Source organism: Coturnix japonica, chromosome 13 (assembly GCF_054131305.1).
Source record: "Coturnix japonica strain WE chromosome 13, WE-NBRP24, whole genome shotgun sequence".
Classification (NCBI taxonomy): Eukaryota; Metazoa; Chordata; class Aves; order Galliformes; family Phasianidae; genus Coturnix; species Coturnix japonica.
In genome coordinates this window covers 625401-650431 of record NC_140675.1, presented here as the reverse complement: position 1 = coordinate 650431, position 25031 = coordinate 625401, and the positions used below count along the sequence as shown (strand labels likewise).

The 25031-nt window shown below is 51.3% G+C and overlaps 2 protein-coding genes across 4 annotated transcripts in view; one reads left to right on the top strand and one right to left on the bottom strand.

Annotated features, from left to right (window-relative positions):
- The window catches only part of LOC146758533 (cytosolic carboxypeptidase 4-like), a 261669-nt gene extending 243962 nt beyond the window's left edge, over positions 1–17707 (bottom strand). Inside the window, exon 1 of the mRNA XM_085514547.1 lies at positions 16910–17707. The gene's annotated coding sequence lies outside the window, so the exon portion shown is untranslated. The remainder of the gene's footprint in view (positions 1–16909) is intronic.
- On the top strand, positions 3249–5018 carry LOC146758534 (uncharacterized). Of its 3 annotated transcripts, none has more exons than XM_085514522.1 (5): positions 3249–3381; positions 3483–3518; positions 4082–4117; positions 4436–4504; positions 4890–5018. In XM_085514522.1, the coding sequence occupies exons 1-5, from the start codon at positions 3264–3266 to the stop codon at positions 4910–4912; spliced, it is 282 nt and encodes a 93-aa protein (XP_085370648.1). In that variant the 5' UTR covers positions 3249–3263; the 3' UTR covers positions 4913–5018. The 3 variants fall into 3 exon arrangements, with proteins under 3 accessions (XP_085370648.1, XP_085370647.1, XP_085370646.1); XM_085514521.1 differs by having other exon boundaries at positions 4868–5018; XM_085514520.1 differs by having other exon boundaries at positions 4677–5018.
- Positions 17708–25031: the final 7324 nt, after the last annotated feature.

The window sequence follows — 25031 nt, the reverse complement described above, 5'->3', positions numbered from 1 at the left end:
CGTAATGAGATGTTGTTGGGAAGGTTCATCCTCTACAGTCACATCTCCAACATCCGCCTTTGATTTCACAGTCCGTGTCACATAAGATGAGGCATTATTTCTGAAGCAGCTCTTATCTGAGTTAACAGTTGGTTGACCTGAGAGGTCATTTCTAACCTAAATGATGCCGTGGTGGGGAGATCACTGCAGTGGAGGCTGTATGTTAAGCAGCCTGAGAACTCAGACCACATCACATTTCACTTGTTCAGTGTCTGACTGTTAAAAAAAGCCTGCTTCTTTTTAGATGTCATCAGTCCAGACGAGGGCTCTCCTTTTTATGGGAAATGCCCCGTGAAAGCTGTGACCAGCTGGCTGTTCTGTCAGATGAAGCACTTCAAATTGGCATATCATGTTTCCTTGTAGAATCCTTGAGTTGTTTGCAGTTCTAAGCCATTACCACTGCTGAAAAACACCTCCCACTGACACACTCTGTTCACATGCACTGTTTGGTCTCCAGAAGCATTCAGCAAACGTTGTTGAATGTTAACGAGTGCAACCTTTTTCTGCTTGGAGGAATTCAATGGCACACCTTTGCTTCATGTGCACTTCCATGTCAGATGCCATTCTGTCAGACTGCCTCTCTGCTGTCATCTGTCACATGGCAGCAACACGTAATGGGAAGTTGGTTGGAAGGTTCACATTCCATGCAGAAGCAAAGGATCTCCTCAGGGAGCAGCTGACAGCTGCTACTGCTCTCCTCGCAGCGGCAGCTCTCTGACACAGCGGTACAGAGCCCGGAACATTGGGGCCGCACCCCGAGATAAAAAGATGACCACCAGGGGACATAGCGACCCATTGAAATCTAGGAATCTAAGAAACGGAGTCCTACCATCCTACAAACCTAAGACAAGGAAAAATCCAGAATCCTACAAAGCAAGAATCCTACGTGCTGGAATTTCTACACTCCTGCAGCTTTAGAATCCTAGAAATCTACAATTGGAGAAACAACATCAAATATGAGAATCCTACTATCGTGATGGAACCTGAAAGTCCTAGAATCCCAGAATCATCTAGGTACGAGAAGACCTCTAAGGTCATCAAGCCCAGCCAAGAACATGCTTTGCCATGGAAGTCCCTACACCTGTTCCCCAGCACCACAAGTTCAGGGCCCAGCAGGGTGCCATAGCACAGATCAGGTGACATGTCACAGATACAGGTTTAGCAGTGGACTTGACAGCTCTGAGTTAACAGTTAGAGACCTGAGAGGTAATTTCTAACCTAAATGATGCTGTGATGGGGAAATCACTGCAGGGGAGGCTGTTGGCTGAGCAACCTGAGAACTCCAACCATGTCACATTTCACTTGTTCAGTGTTTGACTGTTACAAAAGCCTGGGTGTTTCTTTTTAGATATCAAACCAGCCGAGGGGTTTTCCCAAGGAGAACCTTTCACATCTAATTGCTATCAAATGTCATCCACCTACTTTACACTGATCTCAAAGACAGCCTGTACCTCACCTCAGTCAAGATTCCTCACTGATGGCAGCACGGGCAATTGGCTGGTTCTTTCCAAAAGAACCCCAGAGTAGGGATAATGCCACGTTACATTTAAGTGTAGTGAATGAGGCAGCACTGATCAGCTCTGACAAATACTGCACAGAGCAGAAGCAGCCCAAAGGAAACTCTTCCAGCTGGCTGCTCTCTGGGCAATTTCCAACGTAAACATTCAAGTGTTCTTGTCAGAGATTGTCCACAGCAGCTCTCCTATTTATGGGAAATGCCCCGTGAAAGCTGTGACCAGCTGGCTGTTCTGTCAGATGAAGCACTTCAAATTGGCATATCATGTTTCCTTGTAGAATCCTTGTTTGCAGTTCTAAGCCATTTATCAGCTCTCTATTATTTCTTTCCTTTCATCCAGATACAAGACTCACTTTCTTTGAAGCCATGACAGGAGGCTGGACCATCATGGGAACAAAACCCGTAGGACACCTTTGTTCTGCTGAAGCTCAGGCACACAGCCCAGTGACTTCAGAACTTATTCAGGTACCTTCAGCCAGTTTTCACCCCCAGCCTTGGATTCCGTGCCTGCGTGTCCTAATGGCAAACTGTCCTCATGGACAGAGGCAGCACTACTGCCATCTCAGACATGCAATGCAGATATCTGGACGTAACATGGGGACTTCTGCTCTTGGCTATGTAAAGACAGCAGAAAATACACGACATATCTCCTGACGTGACTTAAGTGGTCTTGTCCCACCTGAATGATGCCATGATTCTATAGTTCTATGGTGCTGTGATTTCATGGCTCTGTGATTCCATGACTTGCTGATTCTAGTCTGTGATTCCATGGTTCAGGTACTCCATGATTTTGAGATTCCATGATTCTAAAAGGCATGGTCTTTGGGTTTTGAAGCAATAAATGAGGAGGAAACCAATCAGCCATAGCCAAGTTCTGTTATTCACTCCTGATCTCCAGCATGATGACAAAGGCACTGAGTGAACACTGCCAACCTTCCTGTGTGTATGTTTCCCCATCACCCAACCGTCCCCACTGCCCACACAGAATCATAGAATGGCCTGAGTTAAACGTACCATAATGATCATCTAGTTTCAATCACCCTGCTATGTGCAGGGTCACCAATCACCAGACCAGGCTGCCCAGAGCTACATCCAGCCTGGCCATGATGGCCCCACCTACAAACTTCCAGATCCCTGTCACCAAGAAGTTCCCATTTGGTTGCACGTCCCCATTTTCCCATATCTCCATGACTTCCCCAAACTGCCGTGACATACTCATGTTCCCATGATGTGTTCGTATCACATGATGTTCTTATATCTTCATGTCCTCATATCCCTGTGTCCCCTTGCCTTCCAAATATCTCCATAAGTTCCTCACTACCCATGTCCCTATTACCCTCTCACCTCCCAGTGTCCCCAAATGCTGTATCCTAGTTCCCAAGAAGAATCAGCCTCACACCTTGTAGTCTCACAGGACAGGACAGAACTCAGGGATGAGTCCTTGGACAAAGACATGATATGAGGACAGCATTATCTCTGGGTGGTCCTGGGGGAAAGAAAGGCCGTGTGTGCTGAGTGCTGGGACCTGAGGGCTTTGGGCTCAATGCCATCAGGATCCCAGCACTCAGTGTTCTTCCTCTGATCCCTGGCTTCCTCATGTTTCCTGGGGCCAAGGAAGGGGACGGCTGCATGCTGGGCTCAGTCCATGTCAGGGGAGTCTGCCAAGCCCAGGGGCATCTGGGGAGTGGGAGGGGCTCAGGGAGGATAAATGCAGACCTTGCCTCCTGCAGCCTCACCCAGCTCCCAGAGCACAGAGGAAGATGAAGGCAGCTGTGCTCAGCCTCGTGATGCTCCTTGCTGCCCTGTGCTGCACAGTGGAAGCTCAGGTGAAGCATGTGTGGGGGATGTGGGCTGGGGCTGGAGGTGATTGGCTACTGGGGATCCCCGACGCAATCTCTCACTCTCTCTCCTACTCCTCTCCCCACAGTCACTTGTGCAAGTGCCAGACTCCGAAGTTGCTGTGGTGAGTGCCTGGGCAGCCATGCTGATTGTGCCCAAGGATGGCCCTGCAGGGAGCTCTGAAGGAGAGGGTGGGGTCTGTCCCTGCCTGGCAGAGGCTGCCCCTATATTTGGCACATCCAAATTTCATCCATTTGCACCCTAGTCATCTTTTCTCTGGCTCCCCCAAATCCCTTTTCTTGGCTGTTCCAAATGCCCTCTCTTTGGGTCCCCACATCCCATGCTTTTTGCACCAACAGATCTCCTTTAATTGGCAACCCGATTCTCATCTCTTTAGGTCCCCAATCCCCTGTGTTTCATTTTCCCTCATTCTCTGTTCCTCTCTGTTTAGCACCCTCAAGACTCTTGGCACCCCTATTCCCCTCCTTTGGGCCCCCCAAATCCCTGCTCTGTCCTTATGCCCAGCCCCAGCCCTGGGCTCCTCCATGGGCAGAGGTGCACAAAGACCTTGGCAACCATGAGGTTGGGGGCAGCCCTGGGACCAACCAGGCTGCTTGGATGGGGTCACCCTGTGATCCCCCAGACTCACAGTTCCCTCATTGCTGCCTCATGGCTCTTCTTCCCCAGGCGCCACCACCTGTTGCTGTTGCCCTTCCTGGATTGGTGAGTTGGGTGACCCTGGGGCAAGGATGGGGCTGGGATGTCTTGCTGTTCTCAGTTCCCCTGAGACTTGGAGACACTCCTGCCGCCCCAAAGCCTCTGTTGGGCTCCCTCCAGATGTGGGAGGGCAATGGTCGGGGGGGGAGGCAATGGGGGGCAGTTGGGGCTGAGCTGGCTACAGGACCGTGCCTTGGCCATGCTGTTCTTGTGCCCACAATGGGTCCCTGCACCTTCAGGGTGTCCCACTGTGTCTTATTGCTCCCAGTGTGTTCCATTCTCCTCATACCCTCTGTGTGTCCCTAACGACCCCTTTTTCCCCAGGATGTGCTCAGCAGGACAGAGGAGAATCCCCCGCGCGTGAGACGTGTGGCCCTGGATTTACATGTCTAGGTGAGCAGCACAGGGATGCTTACAACCCCACAGGGGACTTAGGGGACCCTGGCTGTATCTGGAGCCCTGAGGACTGGGCATCAGGTGCTGGGAATTGATGGTATGGAGGGGACTGTCCCTGACCTGTTCCAGGGGGACCTGGGCACTCTCACCTCCAGCCCTTCCCTTGCAGTCTACAGCGATGTGCAGAGGAACAGATCTGGAGGGGGCAGGCTCAGGGTGCCCTATGGATGGCCCAGAGTCACCATGCAGCTGAGACAGGGGCTACGGCTTCTGTCCCCATGGGACCCACATCCTGCCCTGGGTCTCTTGGCTGCTGCCAGTCCTTCTCCTGCCCTAAGTCCTTGGGGACAAACCCTGCAGGGACAAGGCTTCTCCTTTCCAGTGATGCCCTCTGACATCCTCTGATGACCATTGCTGCCCTCTGATGACCAGTGTTGCCCTCTGATGACCAATGAAGACCCTGATGATCAATGACACCCTCTGATGATCAATAAATCCCTCAGCAAAGCTACACTCTGTGTGTCTGTGTCCTTGTTCTCATGCTCAGTATGGACTGCTTGGATCTGTCTCTGCCTGGTAGTGGTCACCTCAAAGTGCTGGGAAGCTTCCCCAGCTCCATGCCATGCGCACCATGTCCTGCACCCCTGTGGGCTTCACCACCCTCTCTCATCATCTGCCTCAAAGTCCTAAAGGATGGAGATCCTCATGCTGCCAAGCAGCCCCAGTACCCTCCCTCTGCTCTCTCTCAGCTCCTCCATACTATTCCTCCCAAACTCGTTACACTTTGATCCATGGACACAGCGTGACTACATCACCCTCCTTTTCCCCCCAGTCTTTCTGCAGCCACTTGTCCCTCCTTTGGGTCTGCTTTAGTCCTCTTGCGTCAGTGCCCCATCTCCCAGAACAAGGTCTGCTCACCCCCTCCCATGGACGCCTCAAATCTCCTGATGAACAATGAAGCCCCCTGATGACCACTGACACCCTCTCTTGATCAGTGATCACTAGGAAGAGTGGGGAGTGAGCAGATGAGCATATGTTGCTCAAGCACCTGCTGGATTAAAACACAACTCCCACAGAGGTTCTGCTCGTCCATCTTGAGCTCTGGATCCAGCAGAGGCACAGAGACAAGGCTGGAACAACCTCCAGCAGTGTAAGATAGCTGCAGCCTAAGCCAATGGCCCTGCGGGTTACCTTGTTATCCCTGCCCAGCTGGGCTGGGTTGGGCACACCTGGCTGGGCATTGACTCCTGCCATCAGCTCTGCCTGTACTAGGGCCAAAATTTCTATGTAGCTAACTCATCACCACAGCCATAAGGCCCATGTAAACTGACAGCAGTCCCAAGAACAAGTGACAGACATCCTGCAAGTCTGTAGAATCATGATTGGGCCTCTACTCTGTGTGGGGGCTGTTTGCTTACTGGTATGCCAACTCCCAGGCCTGCTCTTAACAACCCAGTGCTAATAACTCAGCCTCCACAATTGATGAAGTACATTCCCCAAGTGTATTTGCCTATAGCCCAATAGGACTTCAGTTGTTTAGCATTCAAAGTGAGCTACAAATCAAAGCTTACAAAAGCATTATATTGTATAATACTTATACAGAACTTAATGTGTCTTGCTCAGCAAAAGTGTCTAAGTTTGCTGACGCCTTAGGCTGCAAGTTGTGGACCTCCACCAAGTCAATCAAAGGAAGACCCTACTAGCTACTTTTAGCCAGAGGATGAGAAAGCCTCACCCACCAGCAGAAGCAGAGCTTACTTGCCATGTTGTTCCCATAAGACTGCAAATATCCAGGTTTGCAGATAAGGTACCACTAAGTCCCAAGGTCATAATGAGCTACACACACACCACTCCCATCTACCACATGCAAACATAGCCTTTAAACTCTTGTGAATGTCATCAGTAACCAAATGCTTCCTCAGCTGTGTTGTGTCATGCAAATATTTTTATCAGTTTTATTAACCACATGCGTACCAAGGCCTAGTGAATTGTGTGTTTATAAGGCTAGACTTCTTGCCTCTGCATACACCAGAGACTGAAATGTTCGGTACATGTGCAGTCATTGCAGCAACGCTGAAATATTGTTCAGGAAAAAGGATGAGGTCTTAAGTCCAAATGCCTGCACATCATATGTTGCCTAGAGAGAAGGCATTATTCAGACTCAAGTCAAATTCCAATTTCCCGAGTAGTTTTCCTCACCTCAGAGCAACCTGGAGATATGTGTGTGGTGGATCTCCCATACACCTGCTGCTGCTTAGCTGTAGTAGAGCGGAAAATCATTAGTGTGCATCTTATTCATGTTCAGTGTCACTCTCTCCAACAATGACCATACAGGGTCTGGGAAGAAGGAATGGCCATGAGAGTTCTGCAGAACGGGAGCCCCAGGGCAGCTGGGGGGAGGACCAGGTGTGCTCTCAATTGGCCTTATTTTCACTAAGAACCATTTCTGAGACTAGGAGAGTTAGAAGCTGTTTGAAACCAGCCCACTCTAAACAGCATTAGAACCAGCCACCAACACGCAGCTAGCTCTGCTTGACCCAGGATTTACAAATTGCACTGATTAGACAAGAGTACCTTCACTTTTCTTGGGATCTAACTAAAGCACTGTAGATATCTTTCCGGTTCTCATAGGCCACATTTCCTTTGGGGCAGTCTCTTGCTGTCCCCTACATTAGAGCCATAGTCAAGCCTGGGTGCCTAATTGGAGAGCTGCTAACTTCAAGGAGAGAAACCTTGAGACTATAATAATGCACAGTGGAGACAATTTAAACAAGCTTAAACTCAGGCGCTGAGTTGCATCACTGTCATTTGTCAGGCACCAACTTTTTAACCACATCTACTGAGACCTCATTAAAATCATCTCGAGTAATTTCCTAGGGGGGGCAAACCAATATTATTAAATAGTTTGCCTTGGAATACACGTGGCTAAAAGCTGAATGGAATTTGTGTTTGACTTCAGAGTAATTATTTCTGATTTCTGCAGTGATTTGTGTCATGCTTCCTTGCAGCAAAGAGAACATAGCAGATAATTCCCCAAAAGGAAATGTGAGGCTTAGAAAATAGGGGGAAAAAAAGAAAAGAAAAAAAAAGAAGAAGAAGAAAATGAAATATGGTCAATTACAGATTAAAGGAACAAGAGAAATTCAGCACTTGTTCTCATGGACATATTATCATCCAACAGATGTTTTAGTCATCCACCAAGAGCCATCGGCCTCGTTTTGCAGCCCCTCCCTTCTGCCTTCCAGCAGAAATGACTTCACATGGGACATATCTAAACACCCTGAGAAAAAAAGTGGCAATTGAGGAATTCTCTTTTGAGCTCAAATGTCCATCACTGAAACCATCTGTGATTTATGTTAACTAAAAAACCCCAAAACTTTCACAGTAAACTTTTTGAAGTGTGGCCAGTGCTTTACCTCTATACTGACTCATAGATGGTGGCCAATGCCTTATGGGGGTGGTTGCAGCAATGGGAACAAAACAACTGGCAGCGGAAAGGTAAACCTATTTGGGCCGCTGAACTATGGAAGAACATTGCTGCCCGAATAAAGAACATGGTCCTAAAGGTGCGTCACGTAGATGCCCACGTGCCCAAGAGTCGAGCAACAGAGGAGCAACAAAATAACCACCAGGTAGATCGAGCTGCCAGAATTGAGGTGGCTGAGATAGACCTGGATTGGCAGAATAAGGGAGAGTTATTCCTAGCTCGGTGGGCCCATGAGACCTCAGGCCATCAAGGCAGAGATGGAACACATAAGTGGGCTAGAGACCGAGGGGTGGACATAACTATGGACGCTATTGCGCAGATCATCCATGATTGTGACACCTGTGCCATGATCAAACAGGCCAAGAGGATGAGACCTCTCTGGGGGGAAGGGCGATGGGAAAAGTATAAATATGGGGAGGCATGGCAGATTGATTATATCACCCTGCCAAAGACTCGTAATGGTAAGCATTATGTACTCACCATGGTGGAGGTAACCACTGGGTGGCTTGAGACATATGCGGTACCCCATGCCACTGCCAGAAACACCATATTAGGCCTAGAGACACAAATCCTGTGGCGACATGGCACCCCAGAGAGGATCGAATCAGACAATGGGACTCATTTCAAAAATTCACTGGTGAGCACTTGGGCCAAAGAACATGGCATCGAGTGGATCTATCACATCCCCTATCACGCACCAGCCGCTGGTAAGATCGAGCGCCACAACGGTTTGCTGAAAACCACGCTGAAAGCGATGGGTGGTGGAACATTTAAGAACTGGGAGAAACATCTAGCAGAAGCCACCTGGCTGGTAAACACCCGAGGATCAGCCAACTGAGACAGCCCTACACAGTCCAACTCCCTGCGTACCGTGGAGGGAGACAAGGTTCCTGTGGTGCATGTAAAGAATATGCTGGGAAAAGCGGTTTGGGTCCTTCCAGCCTCTGGAAAGGGGAGGCCCCTCCGTGGAACTGTCTTTGCACAGGGACCTGGGTGCACCTGGTGGGTGATGCAGAAGGATGGGGATGTTCAGTGTGTGCCACAGGGAAATCTGATGCTGGGGGAGTGCAGCCTGTGATTCCATGTGTGTATATATATATATATATATCTGTATGTACATATGTAATGCATGTTAACTACTGTTCTGTTTATATGTTGATAAAAGTTAGGCATGATGTGATGATGTGTAATAAGGGGTGGAATGTTATGGTTTTGCAATTTGTTGCCTGGCAGAAGAGGTCAAGTCCCTCCTCATCACAACCTCCCTTCAGGAAGTTGTAAAGTGCAATGAGGTCTCCCCTGAGCCTCCTCTTCTCCAGGCTAAACAATCCCAGCACCCTGAGCTGCTCCTCATAAGACTTGTGCTCCAAACCCTCACAAGTTTTGTTGCCCTTCTCTGGACACATTCCAGGGCCTCAATGTCTTTCTTGTAGTGAGGAGGGCAAAACTGAACACAGTACTCAAGATGCAGCCACAGCAGAGCTGAGTACAGAGGGATGATCACCTCTCTGCTCCTGCTGGCCATACTATTTCTTATACAGGCCAGGATGCTGTTGGCCTTCTTGGCCACCTGGGCACATTGCTGGCTCATGTTCAGCTGAGCATCGAGCAACACCCCCAGGTCCCTTTCCTCTTCACAGTCATCCAGCCACTCAACCCCAAGCTGATAGTGCTGCATGGGGTTATTGTGGCCAAAGTGCAGGACATAGCATTTAGTCTTGTTGCACCTCATCCCATTCACCTCAGCCCAGCGATCCAGCCTATCCAGATTCCTCTGAAGGGCCTCCCTACCTTCAGGCAGATCGACACCACCTCCAACTTGGTGTCATCTGCAAACTTACTGAGGGTACACTAAATCCCCTCATCTAGGTCATCAATAAAGATATTAAACAAGATGGGCCCCAGTACCTAACCCCCGGGGGACACCACTTGTAATGGGTCACTAGCTGAACTTAACTCCATTAACCGCTACCTGCTGGGCATGACCCTCTAGCCAGTTCCTTACCCAAAGAAGGGTATACCTGTCCAGGCCACTGGCAGCCAGTTCCCCTGGGAGAATACTGTGAGAGACAGTGCCAAAGGCTTTGCTGAAGTCTAGGTAGACTTCATCAACAGCCCTTCCCTCATGGACCAGTCTGGTCATCCAGTCATAGAAGGAAATGAGGTTGGTCAAGCACAACATGCCTTTCTCAAACCCATGCTTGCTTTGCTTGATCCTCTAGATGCCACACAGAAGCCGTATGATCTCACCCAAGATGATATGTTCCGTAACTTTCCCCGGTACCAGGTTCAGCTGACAGGCCTGTAGTTCTGCTCCGACATGGGTGCTCCCCGGCGAAAGGCTGCTGCCAGAAATACTGAGGAGGCCAAGACAAGGGTCCCGATCTCACAGAAATGGGAGGCAGCAACCAAGAAGACTGCAGAGACCCAGACTGACGTCCTGCACATGCCTTATAGGAAGGCTGCTGCCAAAATGTCTGAGGAAACTCAGACTGAGCCCCCAACCCAAGATGCTGGTGTGCAGGTCTCTGGCTGTACTGAGTGCCAGAGCATGGCCCTTGCAGTGCTGGGTGAGGGAGGCAGTGATTGTGTTCACTGCGACCAGGTGAACTACTTGCTCAGCCTCGTAGTTGACCTGAAGGAGGAAGTGGAGAGGCTGAGGACTATAAAAGAGTGTGAGAGGGAGATTGACTGGTGGTGTCAGTCCCTCTCAGCCTCAAGTTCTCAGCACACAGTCGAGGCTCCTAATGGAGCATGTCAGCCCCTGCCACCTCACAAACAGGTGGTAATGGGGAACCAGCCAGCTGGCAGCACTGCAGCGAGCCCCCTGTCCTCTCTTCCCCCCAGCAGTAATTTGAGAAGGGAGGAGGAGTGGAAACGGGTACCTGCTCGACGGAAGGGGCATCCTCCATCACGACCATCCGCGGCTCCCCAGGTGCCTCTGCGAAACCGGTTTGAGGCCCTGGAACTTGAGGGGGGGACTAGTGAGAGTGTGGAAACAGGTGCACCCATGAGGTTGCCTCAGGTGAAGCGGTCACCCCGAAGCCTCAAGACTGCTTCTACACGTAAGGACAGAAGGGTGATTGTTGTAGGTGACTCCCTTCTGCAAGGAACAGAAGGCCCTATATGCCGGCCTGACCCTACCCGCAGAGAAGTGTGCTGCCTTCTTGGGGCACGGGTCAGGGACATTTCAAAGAAAATTTCTAGATTGATTCATCCTTCAGACTACTACTGTTATGGTTTTGCAATTTGGTTGGTGTTGGTATTCCACATCAGAACACCATGCTAATAATGGGAGTAAAGGGGACAAGTTTTTTTTTCTGTGAACTGCCTTAATGAGCATGTGGGGAGGGGCACCGGAAGGGAAGTGAGGAAGGGGACGGCGTTGCTGGACCGGCTCCCTGCGAGGAGACAACGTGGTCAGAGCTTCCTGCCTTCCACAGCTCCATCGGTGAGATTGGGGACTTGGTATTCTCTTTGTTGAAACTCTCTTGTTGCTGTTTAGCATTATTGGGTTATTAAACTGCCATTCGTTCTCAGATCACCTTTTTTTTCTCCCTTACTTTTTGTTAGACCTAATCGCAATCTCCCTTCCCTTCCCCGTCTCCCTAAACGCACGTGGCCGGGCCGCGCTGCATTGCCGCTAGAGAAAAGGGGGGGAGCTTTTGTTCCTGCTGCCCCGGGTTGTGCCCACTGTCCCGGAGTGAGCTCTAGAGAGAACTCCGTGACAATGAGGAATTATAAACTGGAATACCAGATACCTGGCAACGTAACAATGCTTTGGCAATGAAAACAGCTTTATTCATCTCTGTAATAAACCAAACCAAAACAAAACAAAAACAACAATCCAACATGACATTGACAGAGAAACTTGAACAACAACAACAAAAAACTTCAAGGGAAAAAACAGGCATTCAACTTTCAAGTCAGCTAATCGTGTGTTCTCATGGAAATGATCTTATAGGAGTTCTTGTTGAGAAACTCAGCAGGAAGAGCAACCTCAAAAATAAAGCATGAGACATGGTTTTGCAGCACTGGGAACCAGATACAAGCACTCAGTTTGCCAGTCCCATGCTATGCAATTAAAGAGGCCTTTACTGAGGTTTCCCATTAGCCACTGAATTAGCCATTTGACAAATCACCTTTTGCATTATTCAGCCTGCTCAGGACAAACATTATCTGTAGAGTGATTCAACCCACAAGAACATGAGAACTGCTACACTGGCTTAGGCCAGCAGAACAGCTCCAGCCCCAAGCCACAGGCAGCAGGCAGCCAGCAAGGCAGGCACGGGGGAATGGAGCCCTGTGGCCAGCGCTGCCACCCTCCTCTGCACCAGGCACTACGTCAATGTGCACTCAGACACAGACCTTCCCCTAGGTCTTACTCCCTTTAGGCATCACAGACTTCACTACACCCTTCTAAATGACAGGACTATTTGGCAGCTAGGACAGCTGTCACTGAAATCCATGACCCCAGTTCATGGCAGGGCAATGGACTCCTCTGACTAACAGTCTGGATCTCAGATTGTCCACCTATGATTGTAGTAAGGGCACTGCACAGGGTGTTCAGAGAAGCTATGGATGCCCCATCCCTGGAGTTGTTCAAGGCCAGGCTGGATGGGGCTTTGGGTAACCTGATCTAGAGAAAGATGTAAGCATTAGAACTAGATGATGACTAAGAGCTTTTCCAACCCATACCATCCTATGATTCAAGGAGCTGAAGATGGCACAGTACCTGTCCCTGAGCATCAGGGGACCAAATACCAGACTTGAGACCTTTTCTGAGAACCATACATTTAACTTCTCTGTGGCCCGTCTCAACATCCTACAGATACCAATTGCTCTCAATTCCTCTACAGGTTTTCTTACTTCAAGAACCATAAGCAAGAGATGCCACAGAAAATTACTATTATTACCATTCCATCATAGTCTGAAGGCCAGTCAGACACAGAATCACCAACACAACCACTTTTGCAGCAGCGTTAACTGGGAACATTTATGAAAGCTTGGAACTAGAGTATCATCTTTTACCCCTGGGTCTGTACTGCCAGTTCCAAAACACTACCTGGACAGCAATTACTATTGCACCACAGCATGCAGTGAGATCAGCCCCTCCACCTGCAATTACTTCCTGGTGTGTCCCTTTGGGGCAGCATACAGCACAGCTCCCACTCACCCAGAGCTCAGGAGCTGACAGATCAGTTAACCTGGTCAGGAGAACCTCATGCTAAAACCTCTGTCAGCTCCCCTGCTGCCAAGCACAGGTGGGTACCCACATTAGCGCTGTTGTGGATGAGGGGTGGCCCCAGCAGGAGCACCACTGAAGAACATTGGCTGGCTGCCTGGGCCTGCTGCACACCTACAACAGACAAGAAGGTGCTTCTTCCAGGATTTGTTTCCAAAATGATGTCTCAAACTTCACAGTATTCAGCATGCAGGAACCATGTAGTCAGAAGGTATATCTGACTAATCAGAAGCAAATCTTCCCATTGTATCACAAAGTAAACAATTATTTTATATATATTTATGGAGGGAATGGCTCACTTTTAAGCAACAAAAGCCTGTAGTTGTTTGGATTTGGCCTTAGAGGCTTGAGTATGTCTCCAGTACTGCTTCAATTCAACCGTATTTCTTTTTGCTCTCCATCTGCACCATAACACGCTTTCACTTCCAAAGCATTTCAGGTAACAACTTGAAGAACAATTTTTATTTTAAACATACACACACATCTCTTAGCATAAAACTCATCAAGTAGTGTCAGCAAGCACATTTTAATAGCATAATATCGAAAAGTAATTTTACTACTATCTAAGAGTCTGAAGTCTGCAGAGGATATATTTAGATGCATATAAATAGACAACAGTCGGTGATGTCTGGTCAAAGGAGTACAAATCTTTCCTAATGCATGGAATTTGCCTGGCCCCAAACACTGCAACAGCACTTAGACAAGCCTTTTCTACTTGGCTCAAATTCTGCCAGGCCTGTTAATAACAAAGCTATTAGCATGATTTTCTGGATGGGTTGCTTGCTTAGAGAATATTCAAAGATTGTTCTAATAAACTAAACCCGTTACCACATCTGAAAGCATAGGAAATATTGATCAACAATGGAAAGCCATTATCCTTTCAGCATTTAACATATCCCCATGCGCCCCAACAGACCGACAAGCTCTCCAGGTACCTTCGGACGCTCCATCTCCCCACTGCTTGCAGGCACCTTTGCTTGCCCAGACCACACCAGCGGGAACACCATCCCCATCTTCTGAAATTTTTGGAAAAAAATGTACACCAAGGCAGCTGCGTGGGGAGCTCAGTTACAGATTGGCCTGGGGAAGCTCCGTTTCCCTCTTTCTGTGCTGTTCTGACACATTTGTTTTTGGGTTCCCACCTGTTTTGCCCCACATACCTCATCAGTCCCATTCTTAGGTTGGACAACACCTTACCTTCTTCCTCTACCTCATGGTCAACATCTACCAATGTTCATAATGATGCAGCCAAATACAAATCTCTTCAGGCAAAAGATTTGTACAACAAATTCAAAGACAGCACCCAAGAAACCATCTGAATAACACTGCACCTCCTTGAGCATAAACCAAAGATGAGATTGATGAGTGCAAGGAGTCCATTCCTGGACTTGTGTAGGTTTTAGTAAGCCACAAAACTGGTAGACCAGCTCAGCTTCTAACTCATGCGAGACTCTTCAAATAGCCAGGATTTATTTCCACTGACTGCATTGCCATGAGAAAACTGGTAACTGCTTTTTCTGAAAGAAGAAATGCAAGCTAATATACCATGGGAAGCTTCTTAGTAAGCTTTGTGACTGGAGGCCTAGCTGGCAAGCTTGGGTGTGCATTTTGATACAGCCTTAATGCATTAAAATGCATTTATTATGCATTTAAACAAATGCATAATCCCTTGAGAACAGCTTATATTTAGAAATGTAGATCAGAAAGGTGTTTGGGCACTGAGAGCATTCAGTTTCTGGTATGGTTCTTCCTGCAGAATTGAACCTGACTCTCAGACCAACAGAGAGGAATCGCTGCTCCACGTTTTGGAGCACAGCGGCTCCACCCCACCAGGACAGATTCCAGCAGTAAAACACAGCAGTGGGCTGACACCAAGGGGAGACCCACACACAGCCCACGGCTCCAGGGGATGACTCCAAGCTAATGGAACCAGGCAGAGGCCCCACCACACCACGAGGCACACACTGCCCCAACAGCCCTGGGCACTCTGCTCCTGCCGATGGCTGCAGCTAGGATGGGTGCTGCCAGAACCAGCCCAGCCCTCCCAAGGAAGTAGAAACCCTTTGACACACAGTTATCACCAAAAGGCTCCAACAACCCAGGGAGGATCCATCCATCCCACTGCTTTGTTGTCTGTCGACCTTCACTTGAAAAGGGCTGGACATGCAGCATTCAGACAAGGATTCTCAGAAGGAATGAGCAGACACCACCTTACTCTGGGGACATGTAAACGTGAATGGGAAAGATCAGTAACCAGCAACATGACGAGAAAGGCATAGGTATCCTCGGCTGTCAAGCTCTGTAGGAGACAGCCAGAGACCGTGCAGGGACAGCCCCAGCTAAAGGCTCCCAGCTTTCCCCTCCTTGGTTTGGGGGCTGGTCAGATGATGTTCACACCAGCAGCTAAGGCCAACACACCCTCCTGTTCCAGTTGCTCAATGCAATGAAAATTGCCTGCCCTGGAGACATGACAGACCAGGCTAGAGAGAGAAGACAACAGCACAGGAGAGGAAATACTGCTGCCCTGTATCACAGAAGAAAATGACAGAGGGCAGTGGCCGTGATCTGCAGATGCCATGCTGATGCCAAGCCAGCGCCTGGCAAGCAGCAACACCACGAAGGGCTGTGACAGCTCCTCGCCCACCTCTGCCCGTGCTCCCCAGGTGTGGCAGCACTGAACTGCCCCTCCGTGTAGCTGCCCTCCGTGGCCCCCTCCTCAGCTGCAGCCGATCCCTGCAGGGAGGTTTGTTTGTTCCTGACATCAACATGGCTGCAAGGTTTCGGCTGGCTCCTCAACAACTGCCGTGCTGTCTCCCCTAACGGGAACCTTCCATCAGAAAAAAAAAATAAATAAATAAAAAAAAGGTTGATTGTGTCCTACATTTGCTTTCCCGCAGACGAGGAGCGCTCACTACACACAAAAAGGAGGGGAGGGGAAGGGACGGCACTTAACACAAATCCTGGGATCCCGGGGACAAGCGACAGCCTCCCAGGACAGAGGTGCAATGAGAGGCGTGTGCCGGGCGAGGGCAGCGGGACGGCGCGGCTGACGGGAGCCTCCCGCGGTGAGGGCAGGCGGCAGGAGGGAGCCGGGAGCCGCATCTCCGCACACCCGGTGCGTTCCCTGCGGAGGAGCTCAGGAACCCCCCGCAGCCGGAGGAGCCGAGCCGTGCCCCCGAGCGAGCGCCCGGCAGGACCGCGGGCACGGCCGCGACCCCGGCAGCGCAGGGCTCGGGCGGCACCGCGCAGCCCCGGCCCGGCCCGGCGGTGCCGGCGCTCCCCAGGCGGCGGCAGCACCGCGCCAAGGAGCGGAGGGGGCGGCGGCCGCCGCGGTATCCGCGGCCCTGCAGCACCCCCAGCCGCGGGCGGCCGCCGGCGCCGTCCCGCGGGCAGCGATGGGAGCGCGGCCCGGCCCGGCCCGGCTCGTGGCGCCCACCCCACCCTCGCCCCGCGCGGCCCCGCGGCCGCCGCCCCCCCGGGAGGGGAGTCCCAGGCGCCGGCGGACACCCCGTCCCGTCCCGTCCCGTCCCGGTGCGATGCGGGGCGAGCCCTGCACGGAGCCGGGCGGGACCCCGCCGCTGGCGCCCTCCCGCGCCCCTTCCCCCATGAATAAGTAACGGCGGCTGCAATGCGGCGGGAGCCGGGCGACGGCCGCCAGCTCCGCGATTACCTGGTGCCTCTCGGGGAAAGACGGCGTCCGGAGCGCTTCCCCTGCAGCGGCGGCCGCGGCCGGGCTCCGGCGGGGCTTCAGACTCTCGCAGCAGGCAGGCTGGCCGCCTCTCTGCCCTGTGCCATGGCTCAGCAGCCGCATCCTAGACCGGCTCCGCGGTGGCGGCTGCCGGCGGCCGCGGAGGGAAGGGCAGCCCGCACGGACGGCCCCATGGAGCGCGGCGGCTCGGCTCCGGCTCCGGCTCCGGCTCCGGCGCGGGCAGCGGCAGCGCACATGCACACACGCACACACCGCGCCGGGCGGGCGGGAGGCGGGGGGACGGCGCGGGCGCGGGGCACGCAGCGGCGCAGCCCTCCGAGCCCGCTCGCATCGCCCCGCCGCGGGCAGCCCGCGCCGCTCCGCTCCGCGCCCGCCGACCTCGCGGTGGAGCCGAGCCGGGTGAATCCTCGCCGAGCGCTGCGTGTCCGCGCTTCGCTGCGGAACGACGGAGCTTGGAAGGGGGGGGGGGGGGGCGCGGAGCCTCCCCGGGGGCACCTACGGCGCGGCGGGCGGCAGGGCCATGCGGCTCCGCGCTCAGGCGGAGCAGCCGCGGCGCCGCGCGGTGCGGTGGGGCAGGGCGGGGTGCTCGGCCCGGCCCTTCGCTGCGCCCATCCTCCGCACCCAGCGCTGCCGCCCGGCCCCGGCCCCCGCCAGCGGCGCCGCGCGATGCAGCACGGAGGCGGCCGCCGCCTCCCCCGCGCCGCGCCGCCGCGCCGGGGCGGGCACGGGATGCGGGCGCTCCCCGCCCCGCACGCACGGCTGAGCCGCAGCCGCCCGACCGCGCGCAGACGTGTCGCGGGCCGGGCAGCCGCGCACCGGGCGGGGCAGCGCCGACAGGGAGCACGGAGCCACGAGTCTGACCAACGCTCGGGTCGGGATGCGGGAGGGACGCGGGACCCCGGGCCCCGTGGGGAGGCGGGTGCGTGAGGAGCGGAGCGGAAAGGAGAGGAGAGGAGAGGAGAGGAGAGGAGAGGAGAGGAGAGGAGAGGAGAGGAGAGGAGAGGAGAGGAGAGGAGAGGAGAGGAGAGGAGAGGAGAGGAGAGGAGAGGAGAGGAGAGGAGAGGAGAGGAGAGGAGAGGAATGCTGCTGCCACCGCTCAGGAGCGTTTTCGGCTTTCGAGCGGCTTTTCCGCTGAGGGAACCGACAGAAACGGCTGCGGCGCCAGGAGGAGCCACGCACGGATTCGAGGCGGCGTTGGAAGCCGAACGCGGAGCTGCGCGGAGCGGAACCGTCTCCTGCCGGCCCGGCCCCGGCCCTGACACGCGGCTGGGTGGAGGAGATGAGCCCGGCGCGGAAATGAGAGGTTACGTTGTCTCCGGGGTCAATAAATTCTGTAGGCGTCAGGGTTTTAGAGGTTGTTTCCTGTCTCCAGGACTCCTCGCAGTGTGCAGCTCTGACATTTTGAAACCTTGGTCCGGTTTTCTCAGAAAATGACAGCGATGTTACAGCACGGCGAGCAGAGCACCGCGACAAACACTGCCTGCCCGGAGAGGAGCCGCCGTACCTTGCCAACATGCAGCAACCCTGCGCCTGGAAAGAGGCCCCCACCACTGGCCATGAACCCTGGCCCCTCGGCCACCCTCCCGTGGGGACAGCAGTGGTGCCGCTTGGCTGGGGCTGTCCCCACTCTCATGCTGCCTGCAGCTGGAGGAGCGTGGGGCCAGGGTTACTGTGGAGCATGTGGGTACAGCCCATCGTTGTGCCGGGATGGATGCAACGCTTCTGGATACCTTGTGCTGGGCGTTGTGCTGGGTGCGCACGTGGGGGGGCACAGCCCCAGAAGAAGAAGAAAGCTGCAGCGCTGCACCTCACACCTTCCTCCTGGAAACCTTCCTGCCCTGGGATCCAGCGCCTGGGGTCAGTGTGAGCAAGGAAAGGGAATGCGGCTTTGCTCCCAGACCCATCTCTGTGCAGCCTGAGGACACAGTTCTTGCAACCTCTAAGGGGGAAAAGGAGCATTGTTTTGAGATCAGCACCACAGCTTGTGCCTGTGGACCATCAAAAACTGCCCTTCCCAGAGCAGTGGCCACCTCTGCCCTATCAGCAACTGCTGCCTGGGGCTGGGAACTGAGGATTGGCACTGAGGGCAGCTCTCCTCTATTCATTTTCAAGCCCACTTCTCCATGGATCAGGATCAGGCTGTTACAAGGGCAGAGAGGCCCAAGTGATGAAGGAAGGGAGCGACTGATTCCTCTGCTCCCCTAAGAGAAAAGCCATGTCAGAAAGTTGGCTTTGCCAGGGTTTTCTTGTGCATCCCTAATTTTCAGTTCTATCACTGCTGTCTTTTAGAACTGGAGGGAGTGTGTTCGGTGTTCCTCAGTCCCATGCTTGGCCCTGCTCAGCATTAGCAGTGTGCTCCCTGGAGGGAGCAGACAGACAGGAAGGCGCTCTGTGGTAATGCATCTGCAGTCTTGGCTGACCTCTGCCACATGGAGCAGCCTCCTCAGGCCTCTCATTCCCAGCATTTGCTGCCTTGGCACTCCGTTCTGGCCCAGGAGCAGCAGGGCGGGCACAGCAGCGGTGCCAGCTGTGTTCTGGTGCGAGGAAAGGAAGCAAATGTTTGGGTATGACTTTCTTGGTGACAGGAGAAGCTTGTTCCAAGTCAGGCTCATAGTGGAGGCTGCTCTGCTTTGCTACCATCCAACACAAACACCAGGTCTGGGTCAGAATCACTCTGAACAGGTACTGTGACAGCACCTCCCAGCAGCTGCCTCCTCACAGGCAGGTTCAGGAACATCCTGCACCCTCTGCTCTCAGGGCTGTGCAGGGGCTACTGCCAGCTCAAAATTCATGCTGGGCATGGGCCTGAAATGGCCCTGCTGCTTTGGTAACATCCCCAGGGAAAAATGCTCTTTTCCAAAGGGTCTGGGAGTGCTGAGAGGCAGGTGGCCATGGGGAGCACCCGCTGTGCCACAGCTCAGCCACTGTACCTGCACTTCCACCCTTCCCCACGAGCCCTTGAGGGAGCTTTGTTTTACTGCAGCCTTCAGGAACAGGATAAATGCCTTCTTTCTGACAGAAGACCACTTGTTAGCCTATATTCTCCTTTCGTAGGTATCATTCAAGAATTGTTTGATAGAATCACTGAGTGGCTTGAGTTGAAAGGAACCATTGAAAGTCATCCCATCCACCTCCCCTACAATGCACAGAGACACCCACAGCTCTGTCAGGAGCTCAGAACCCATTTCCTGACCTTAAGGGCCTGCAGGGATGGGACACCACCACCTCTTTGGGCAAATTGTGCAGTGCCAACACCGCCCTTATTGTAAAAACTTATGTCCAATTTAAATATCCCATCTTTCAGTTTGAAACCATTTAACCATTTTCCTCTGGATGAACACACCATCAGGTCTGTGTCTCCCCTGAACTGAGGACTCCACATATGGAGCAGTGCTCCAGGTGAGGTCTCGCAGAGCAGAGCAGAGGGGTGGGATCACCTCCCTCAGTCTCTGACCACCCTGTTTTTTGTGCAGCCCAGGGTACAGTTGGACTCAATGATCTCTAGAGGTCCCTTCCAACCCCTACAGTTCTGTGATTCTGTGATACAGTTGTCTTTCTGGGCTGTGAGGGCACATTGCTGGCTCACAGACATCACTTTGGTCTCTTTTGGCTGAAATAAAGATGGAAGGCTGCAGCTACGTGCTGTACCTGTCATGCTGCCCAAGTGCTTCCTGCCCCCCAGAGCCATGTGCCCCACTCAGCCCTAGGCACAGTGGCTGCTTGTCCCCACCTGCTTCACACCATAACCCCTTGCTGGCCTTGCAGCTGGGGAAGATGCCATCAGTTAGAAGTGCTGCCCAGCAGCTGGGCACGCAGGCGTTTTTCTTGGGGAAAGGAAGGAGAAATACTTTCCTAAGGTGTTGTGTGCAAACCTGGGGAAGTGACAGATTAGGGAGACAGTCTGGATTGAGCAAAATGCTTAAAAACAAACCAAAACCACCTCTGAGTGCTAATGCAGTGTGCTATGTACACACCCTAAAGGAGACCAACAGCAGTGCAGGGAGGTAGAACAGCAATGGATGGGTGGCTGCAAGGTTTAGCATCCCTGTTGGAACTTTGAAGCAAGAGGGAGTAAATGCTTCTTTTTATGGTAGTCTGTTGTGGCTAATCAAGAAGCGTTTGGGAACTGCGGTTTTTACTCATTTTTACAAGAAGCTCAATGCCTCAGTGATGGAAATGTCGGGGCAGCGCTGCATGCAGTGTGTCCTCCCCTGAGGGCCGGGCAATGGGAGCACTGCGGTTATCGGGCACAGGGGACGCTCTGTCCGGCGGCGGCAGCGCGGTACGTCAGGTTCATCGCTGTTGGTTTCCCACGGTTTAAATTATTCTAGTTTCAGTTCTGCGGTCTGTAAGATGGGGGAGCTGTTGCATTGCACAAGAACCGCGCAGGCTGCTCCTCCCGGTTCCACGCGGTGAGAGCCTCCTGGGCCGGGCTCACCTGATCCATCACCAGCGATGGCTCCGCGGGAGCCTGGCCCACAGAAGGGATTGCTGGATAAGCCTCTTCCTTACTTTAATAGCTCTAACGCTATGTAAAGTGGACTGGCGTTGCATTGAAGCCCACAGTACACGTGTTCGCGAGCAGCAGCACGGACTCATTTATTGCCCCTGGATGTGCTTCACTGCTGGGTGATGGTGAAGCAGGCTGGTCATCAGGTCAGCTTGGTTCCCTGGCTGAAACTAAGCCAGGTGAAATAGATGCTTGGTTGCTGATGTGCACATTGGGATTCTTAGTTTATGGGTTTGTTGGTTTGTTTGATTGTGGGTTGTTTTGGGCCTTTTTGTTGTTGTTTTGTTTTGTTTTTTAATCTTTTACAAATCTTTTCAGCCTAGATTTACATTCATGATTACAGTATTATACTGTTTGTTCTCTAACAGCCTCACTTTCTGAGAAAGAAGTAAAACAAAGCACTGACACCTTTTGGGTTGATTTCTAAATCTCGTCTGCGATAAAATGATTTCTACCAATTGGCACCTGACTTTCAAAATGGTGGTTTATATCTCTCTTTTATCTAACAAATGCCACCCAGCAGATCACTACCAGCACAAGGCCTGTTGGACAGCAGCGTGGCCCCAGCACCAGGCTGCATGGGGGACGGGGAGGATGGGGAGGAACACAGAGCACCACTCCAAGTGCCTCCGTCAGCACTGTCCACCTTTCCAGCCTGCTCACCACAGGGTCAGTGCACTCCCACTGCATTCAGGCAGGCAGAGCTGCTGGGTGAGGAGTGCATGGGATGGGACGGGCTGCACCCAGCTGTAGTGAAGTGCCTCTGTCCCACACACTGCAGCCACCCCTGTGCTCATGAAATAAAACCAAGCATCTGGGTTAAGGATGTGCTCCATTGCCCATCTCCTTTTCCCTTCTTCTGGCAGTACTTAGGTGTGCCCTTGGCAGTTATTAATGAGCTCCCTTAACACTTGCACTCTTTTCATGTTGCTGTTTGCTTGGTTGTTTTTATTTTTTTAATGCTTTCTTATTCACATTATTCCTTATGTGACTTATCCTTGTGGAGATGACATCTCTATAGGAAGTAGCAAAGTCAGCATCATCAGCCTGCATGAATTGCCTGAGCATCCTTGCTGCTTCTGAAGCAGCCAGGTGAAGGGCTGGTTTACAGCATGAACTGAAAATGGTTTGCTTGTCTCCCAGCTGCTGATTCAAGCATTTACCTTAGGCCAAGACTTAAGTGGAGAAGAGTAATTTGAGCCGCTTGCTCCATCTTCCTTCTGCATGTCCTATCTATTATACCCACCCAATCAGCTGAAGGCTCTCAATTAGCTGATGAGTGGGAGGATGAAGAACCATTTATGCACACAAGTTTAAAAAAAAAAATAATAATCACTCGGTTTACAGTCTTTGTGGTCACAGCTTAAAGCAGAATTTCGTTAGAGAATTTCATCACTGGCATAACCACACTTCAGTGACAAAGTTGCATCAAAGCAAATCAATTGTTACTCCAAAATTTTACTCACAGGTACTGGCAGGGTCTAATTCTGTCTGATGATTTTCTGACCAGAGAAGGAATATTCCACTGGGCAGGAAAAGGAGTTAGATAGAATGACTTAGGCAGAAACATCCCAAACAAGTAGAAATGGAAAGATGCTGGGGTAACTAATATTGTCAGGAATTTGCCAATGGGGAAAAAAAAATAATGCAGAGGCACATGGGCAAAAGAAGTCTTGTAATAATTCTTCAAAAGAGAGGGAGCTGGAATCTGGCATGGATCCCCATAGCTTCCAAGCTTGTTCAATTAAAATCAACACTGAGTGGGTTTTCTTTCACTTCCATTACTCAAGCTGCATTCTTCAAAGGGATAGCAAATGAGTGATATGCATATGAAAGAACCATGGAGTATGAAATTACAAAATGATACAAGGTTTGGATATTTGCACTTTGAGATATTAAATCTTCTGAAGAAAAATATTTGAGCAAATTCTGAATAAAGGACCCTACAGAGGAGGAAGGAAGAGCTGTGAGATAAATCTAATAAAGATGATACTATGCAATTTCCGAACACTCTTGAATTACTGAGTTTAGCTGTGGCAGTGTTTCCAATGGAGGATTCACTCCCACGTAGTCAGGCAGCAAGCACATTTTAAAGCCCATTTGGAACTATTTTCTACTCATGGTGCCATGGGGCAGTCTATGGGGAATACGTATGTCACAAAATCAGAACCACAGGGGTGGAAAGGGACGTGTGAAGCTCCCTCAGCCCACCCTCTTGCTAAAACCCAGGTGACTTTATTATTTTTATTGTTAAAAGTGGACATCAGAAATTCACTTTTTTCTGCTGTAGCAGCACCAGCCCTTTGGTGCTGACCTGAAACATGTTCCCTAGCCCTCTTCCACTCCTGCTTTGCTGTTCCACTTCTCTCATAGTACTTCACACGCTCCATCAAAACCTCTTCTTACTTTTCTTTTAGAAACCTTTGTTTCCTCTGTGATTTTTATTGAATCCTGGATGCATTTCCCTATGGTCAATAAGCTTTTTTCCCCAGTTCTTGCAAGTTTTCTCATTTCTTATGGCCTCTTTAAAACATTCATCCATTTGAGGCACCATCACTCAAATTTTCCCTTTTGTGGAGGAGCCTAAATGCGCTGCACACAGCTACATGTTAGTAGGAAGGGATTTTTTTAAAATCAAAGTGGGGCTGTCTATGTGCAGTAAAGAAATAAGTACTACTGTCTCCATTTAGTCCATTCTCTTATGACTCCGCTCTCAGATTTCAGGCTGGATAGCAAAAGGGTGTGCTGCCAGAAAAGCTTTTCACCTCCTGGAGAAGTGCAGATACTCATGGACAAGATGTTCTCAGTCAGCACACCCAAAAATGTGTGTCCTGTGTAGTTGGTTCAGAGCCCATCCCCAAGGCTCTGAGCATGTGGGCCCCACTCACTGCAGGCAAAGCCTTTCCTGCTCCCCGCTGCAGAGCCACACATCACCCAGGGACTGATCCACACAGCTGTTTGCTTTCTCAAAAACAAACAACAACAAGAAGAGAAGAAAGAAGTATCTTTAACCACATTCCGAGAGATTTTATTAGCTCTATCTGATTTTAGAATCATTTTTAAAAAATAAATTTACCATGGCAACTCAGTAAGTCTGTGTATATTTCCAGCAGAAAAGCAGAGGAGAGTTTTGACATTCCTGGTTTTATCTTCAAACATGATGGGCACCAAAACACACAAAAGAGCACCCACACAAAACACCTGGTCTCATTTCTGATATAGTTCCATACCAAACATGGATTTCACACAAAACATGTACAGGTGCCCTGCTGGGAGACATGCGGCTGCCCCATCCTGCTGTGCAGCACAGACTGTGTGTGAGTGGGCTGAGAAAGAGGAGGGTGAGGAAGGATTCTTAGTTCAGCACGGATCCACTTCATCTTGACTTCACCTGCAGAGTCCGCTGGGATGCTGAGCCGTGCTCTTCCGCAGCTCTGGTGTTATTACAAGCCTGCATTATGTTGAAAGCCAGTAATTAGATATGTTCTTTAAATTGCTCAAGTGTTTGTGTAGTAAGCAATTACCAAATTCTACATCACAATTCTACAATTAGCAATTCTACATTGTTAATAA

Excerpts from the sequence above, each read along its gene's own strand:
- LOC146758534 (XM_085514520.1), top strand. The coding sequence starts at position 3,264 with ATGCAGACCTTGCCTCCTGCAGCCTCACCCAGCTCCCAGAGCACAGAG. Across the intron at positions 3,382-3,482 it reads GCTGCACAGTGGAAGCTCAG|TCACTTGTGCAAGTGCCAGA; the intron begins GTGAAGCATGTG and ends CTCTCCCCACAG. Across the intron at positions 4,505-4,676 it reads CCCTGGATTTACATGTCTAG|TCTACAGCGATGTGCAGAGG; the intron begins GTGAGCAGCACA and ends CTTCCCTTGCAG.